The sequence below is a fragment of the Orbicella faveolata genome, unplaced genomic scaffold (assembly GCF_042242905.1).
Source record: "Orbicella faveolata isolate gen_17 unplaced genomic scaffold, um_ofav_v1 contig_12, whole genome shotgun sequence".
In the NCBI taxonomy this organism is placed as follows: domain Eukaryota; kingdom Metazoa; phylum Cnidaria; class Anthozoa; order Scleractinia; family Merulinidae; genus Orbicella; species Orbicella faveolata.
Window position 1 is genome coordinate 21692384 of NW_028301539.1, and position 6225 is coordinate 21698608.

At 48.7% G+C, this 6225-nt stretch overlaps 1 protein-coding gene across 1 annotated transcript; it reads right to left on the reverse strand.

Annotated features, from left to right (window-relative positions):
* Nucleotides 1–456: 456 nt before the first annotated feature.
* LOC149117175 (uncharacterized) lies at nucleotides 457–1972 on the reverse strand. The gene has a single exon (XM_089281010.1). It carries the CDS (start codon nucleotides 1600–1602, stop codon nucleotides 457–459), a length of 1146 nt encoding a protein of 381 aa, XP_089137136.1. The 5' UTR covers nucleotides 1603–1972.
* Nucleotides 1973–6225: the final 4253 nt, after the last annotated feature.

The window sequence follows — 6225 nt, forward strand, 5'->3', positions numbered from 1 at the left end:
CTATGACTCGGATTAAGAAGAGGAAAAAGGCACCTCCACCCCCGAGGAGAAGTACCCGACGTCGCCGTCGCCAACGAGGGTATGGGATCGACATCCAAAAATGGTTGGTCAAGACTGGGATCGAGTTTCATTGGCCCGGTTATCAGTACATGGGACCTGGTACCAAACTGAAGAAACGTCTGGCGCGTGGAGACCCCGGGATCAACCGTCTGGACCGACTGGCCAAACAACACGACATTGACTATTCCAGGGCCAAGAACTTACAGGACAAATGGGATGCCGACACCAAGATGATCCAGGCCATCGACAAATTACCCGGACGTAAAACCATGACAGAACGCATTGTTAAGAAAATCATGCAAACCAAGAAACGTTGGAAATTGTAAAACCTTTTATTGTTGTTGTAATTAAAAGTTACACGCTTTGTTGTTTTTCAAAAAAGAGTCTCTTTTTTCTTTAACACGAAAATAAATAACGTTCCAATTGATCCATAAAGTCGTTGGAGACTGGGAGATGACACAAGTTCTGCTCTACTGTGTCTTCGCGCTCGAACTGCGCGAACCATCTACCCATGTCGTGAAGCATGGATGTCATCTGATCCAGCTCCCTAGCCACTTCTACGATCCTCTCTTCCATTTCCTGTTCTTTTCGTATTCGTTTCCGTCTTTCCTGCATTTCAGTCACTCTATTTTCTTCTGCCTTTTTTCTATTTTTTCTGATTTCGGAAAGTCTCCGTTTTACAGGGTCTTCTGACTCTGACTCTGACTCTGAGCCTGATAAAGGGTTGGAGGCAGAGGAGGAGGAGGAATAAGACAATCGTCTCCCACGACGTTTCGGTGGAGGGTCTTCTGGTTCCGCTAACGCGCGTTCCAACTCTGCCACCAACCCTTCATCAGGCTCAGAGTCAGAGTCAGAGGAGGAGGAGGAATAAGACAATCGTCTCCCACGGCGTTGCGGTGGGGGTGATGCTGGTAGTGTTGCAGTAGTGGTGTTTGTGCTCTTATCAGCGGCGGTCGTGGTGGAGGCGTAGGTGATGGCGCTTTCATTAGAAGTGGCCGTGGTGATGGATGATGATGATGATGATGTTTTCGAGCAACCCGGAAACAAACCTCTAAGAATTTCATCCGGATCATACATATCCTCATTCCTCACCTCACGCCTCTTGTCCTTGCGTCGGTCCCAACGTCTTCTTTCTTGTTCTCGAGCTTTTTCTGGGTTTTTCCTCCTCCACTCTCGTTTGTACTCTCGAACTTTGTCGGGGTTTTTCCTCCTCCACTCTCTTTTGTACTCTCTAGCTCTTTCTGGGTTCCTCTTACTCCGCCCTGGGGTTTTTGCGGTGGGCCTGAAATCGATCAACACAATACGGGCTCTAAACAGCTTCCGAAGAATTTTCTCTTGATTGTTCTTAGCCCCATTCTTCCTTTCTAATGATTTTATAGCATCGCACGCAATGTCATTGAACCGTACCTCGTCCTTGCGTCGAGCACGATATCGTCTCTTCTGTTCTCGAACTTTCTCAGGATTCTTCTTTTTCCACTCTCTTACAATCTCTCTTGTTTTCACTCTCTTTCGTTTTAACGCTTCGGTGGAGCTGGCAGGCATGGTCTTTCGTAATGGACGGTCAATACAAGTTCTAAAACGGGCGTGGAAAAGGTCATAACGTTATTCATTAATATCTCAGCAAATATTTACAGGAGAATAATCTACTATATCTCATTTAAAAGAGCATAAAAAATACTCTCTAGAAAAAAAGTTTTCCTTCATGGAAGCTAGTAGTAATTTTTAAACAATTTAAATAAATTAAACTTCACAAAAAAAAAAAAAAAACACACCGATTTTTTTATTTCTAATAAAGGCAGGGTGGCGCAGTGGAAGCGCGTTGGGCTCATAAGCCAGAGGTCCGAGGATCGAAACCTCGCCCCGCCCATTTTTTAATTCACATTTCTTTTTACACGTTTGGTAATCTAAAAAAAAAGAAAAAAAAAAATCTCGCATTTCCGTCACCATGGCAACAGCCAGTTGAATATTAACTCGAATCGAGTTACGCGTCTTTTCGAAAAGTGTGTTTACTCAACAAAACGAAGCTTTTTTCCAAAGTTCCTGAGCTCTACGATCCCAAAAACGATTCAAGACACATAATTCAAGAATTATTTGAGATTGCAAACGGAAAAACGGCAGTCCGAAGGGAATTTGAATTTGAATTTGAATTTGAGTAGCACATGGCGAAGGTCATGCAAGCTCACTTACCTAAAATTTTCGCTTCTAATTTCTTGCTAACCGTAAAATTACATTCGTATTTACTTCAAATACCTTTAGGAATGTTGTGTCCGCTTCCGAAAATCAATGAATGATACACATCGCTCAACAAAACGCCGCCAGTTTGACTTGAGTGATTTCGCAATGTCGTCATGTAAGCCACATTGAAGCATTCCACGTGAAACTAGTCATGTGAAGATCGGGGACGGCACGGATTCGCCTTATAAAGATCTGCCCAACCAAGTCACGTGTTAACCAGACCCAGGGGATAGGGGGGGTATACCCCCACTCGGTCAGAGACTGGGGGGCGGGTTGAGTGGGGATTACCCCCTATACCTCTCTCAGTCGGAGACTGGGGCGGGTCGAGTGGGGGTTACCCCCTATACCTCTCTCAGTCGGAGACTGGGGGCGGGTTGAGTGGGGATTACCCCCTATACCTCTCTCAGTCGGAGACTGAGGCGGGTCGAGTGGGGGTTACCCCCTATACCTCTCTCAGTCGGAGACTGGGGCGGGTGGAGTGGGAGTTACCCCTATACCTCTCTCAGTCGGAGACTGGGGGCGGGTCGAGTGGGGGTTACCCCCTATACCTCTCTCAGTCGGAGACTGGGGGCGGGTCGAGTGGGGGTTACCCCCTATACCTCTCTCAGTCGGAGACTGGGGGCGGGTCGAGTGGGGGTTACCCCCTATACCTCTCTCAGTCGGAGACTGGGGGCGGGTCGAGTGGGGGTTACCCCCTATACCTCTCTCAGTCGGAGACTGGGGGCGGGTCGAGTGGGGGTTACCCCCTATACCTCTCTCAGTCGGAGACTGGGGGCGGGTCGAGTGGGGGTTACCCCCTATACCTCTCTCAGTCGGAGACTGGGGGCGGGTCGTGGGGGTTACCCCCTATACCCCCACTCGGTCGGAGACTGGACCCCGTTTCACCGTAGGTATAAAAAAGATCGGTTCGAACCATTCAAGTCACTCTGAGTTTTTGACTTGTATCGAGCGCTGGAAAAAAATCATGGCACAAGAGCTGACAGACGAGGAGATGAACCAACAGATGGATCAACATGAATCAGTGACCGATGAAGAGATGAACCAACTTATGGATCAATATGAAGCAGTGAGTATGACGTGTACCCTATGTAAGAAAGTCATCTTTAGAACTCTAACCCTAATCTTTTTCATAGAATTACTGGGATTGGTTACCTCCCGAGGTGCAGACTTACATTCTCCATTTACGAGAGGCCCAGGCTCTCGTCGAGACACGCGAGCGTTTAATCAGGCAAGAGCTTTGTAACGAGATACGCACCTTCGCCAAGATCAAAGCATCATGGGACCATGGCCCAATCAAAGTGGTTCAACGGATATGCTCACGAAATGGAAATAGGGAAATGCGCATGTACGGAACCTACGTGGACCATTACAACAACTGTATAAGAACCGTATTGTTAGGGTTGTTTAGGCCAGGAATGGTACCCATAGAAAGTAATCTTTAGAACTCTAACCCTAATCTTTTTTTCATAGAGTTACTGGGATTGGTTACCGGAAGAACTAAAGCGTTACGTACTTGACTTAGCAACTCGGCAACACATACGCGATAGAAGGAAAAATTATCGACTGAGAAACCTTCACAGAGAAATCTCGAAATATGGCGAACTGAAAAGACAATGGTTTTACGGGCACATAGAACTACGACCCTCTAAAAGCTGCACAAACTTCTGTAATTGTCGCGTGGATCCTGAAATATATGGATATTGGGACGCGTATTATGAAATACATGGACATTGTATGGCGGATTATGAAATATATGGACATTGTACCAACAAGCATGGCGAGAAAAGGAGTTTCTATCTAGGAAGTAGTTTCAGGAACGCATTAGACAACTTAGAAAAACCAACCCACGAAGTTGCCCGCTTCTTTTCGGAGACCCGACAATAAAAACTGCCTAATTAAAAAACGTTGTGTTTGTTGTCTTTTACAGAACAGACGGACCTATGACGAAGCCTTCCCCTTCGACGACCGAGTGATGCTCCAAACCGGAGGTGGTGGTAACAATACAAGACCCCTCCTAGACTTCGACTTAAGACCCGTAGGCGCTCGACGTCACTGGAGAAACGTCCTCCACAAACAACGATTCGAAGCCACGCTCAGACAACACAGAGACGTGACTCGCGAGGACAATCTAGGCCAAGAATTGACTCGGGCCCTTCAACGATCCATCGAGCAACAAATCGCTCAGGATCCTACCCTGACACCCGACTCCACGGTCCATTTCACCATGCATTCCAGTGCCTTCACGCACGCCTTTCAGTCCACCACCTTCACCGTGCGCGAATTCGAAGAAGGGAGTGAAAGACTAAACACTTATCTCCAGTCTCTCGCGGCCAAACTCAACTCCAACGAAGAATTCACCCCCGACGACACGTTTACCATGGAAACCACTTTCATACGTACCCCAGGTCGTGGCAGCGGGAACGGAAAACGATACAAGCCGAGTTGCGCCGCCGTGCGGGGAATCGTCAAACGGTCGCGCGTGACCATCCGAAACAAAGACACTCTCTGCTGCGCCCGAGCCATCGTAACCATGAAAGCCTGGGTAGATGCAAACGAGAATTCGCGTGACCAAGATTACCACAATCTCAAACAGGGTTATCCTGTCCAAGAGCGATTGGCCAAAGACCTCCACTGTCGAGCCAACGTTCCCGAAGGACCCTGTGGCATTCCCGAACTGCAAAAGTTTCAGGCCGCCTTACCTGGCTACCAGCTCAAAGTCATGTCTATCAACCCACCCCACATGATCATCTACGCGGGACCCGAACCCTCGACCAAGATCATTCGTCTCGTCAAAGAAGGCGATCACTACGACGGATGCAATTCATTTAAGGGATTCCTCGGCAAATCCTACTTCTGCGATGAATGCAATCGAGGCTACGATCACGACAACTTTAAAAATCATCCCGGCCTCGGTCAATGGTGCACCGCCTGCAAACGAAAGGACTGTCCCGATTTCATCGAGAAAAAACGACCCCTAGTGCCAGGCAAGTTTCCCGAACCCACCGAGATCTGCCGATTGTGTCACAGACAATTCTTCGGTGACCGATGCTACAACGACCACTTGCAACGGTGGAGTCTCAGCATCCCCTCCATCTGCGACACTCACAAAAAGTGTGAGAAGTGTTGCCACGTCTACGAATGTAAACGCAGGACAGGACGAGGAGGTAGTCGTCGTTCCCCCGATCACAAGTGCGAATGGGGCGAATGCAGCATCTGCGAAAAACAAGTCCATCTGCCGACGCACCGTTGTTACATCCAACGCCTCCCCGAAGACGAAGACGAGCCCAAAAAGAAACTCGTTCCCCGCGACAAAGTCAACGGTCGACCCTTCGAAGAATCCGGTCCCGACGATCCAGACACGAGCGTCTTGGTAGACAGAGATCCGCCCCTTCAAGTGTACTGCGACTTCGAAGCCATCACCGACGCCGAAGGGAATCAGACCCCCATTCTACTCTGCCTGGAGGACGACGAAAATGAGATATGCTACTCCTTCTACGGGCCCAACTGCACCGCCGACATGTTCAACCAACTCTAATCCCTCGCCGTCGACCAGGACAATGACGAACGGAACGTCATCGTCCTCTTTCACAATCTCAAAGGCTACGACGGGATGTTCATCCTGCAACACTGTTATGCCACCCATCGAGAAGTCACCGACCAAATCACCGTCGGCACCAAGATACTGTCCCTAAAATCCGACAGACTGACTTTCAAAGATTCCCTCTGCTTTCTCCCGTTCCCGCTGGCCAACTTTCCCGCCACCTTCGGAATCCAGGAACTGCGCAAAGGATTCTTCCTGCACAAATTCAACACCCTAGAAAACCAAGCATACGAAGGTCCCATGCCACCGCGAGACATGTACGATCCCGACGGCATGTCCGCCAAAAAGAAAGCCGAGTTCGAACAGTGGTACCAAGAGAAAGTCGACAA

What these genes read in the sequence shown, in the direction of transcription:
- LOC149117175 (XM_089281010.1), bottom strand. Translation starts at nt 1,602, where the DNA reads ATGCCTGCCAGCTCCACCGAAGCGTTAAAACGAAAGAGAGTGAAAACA.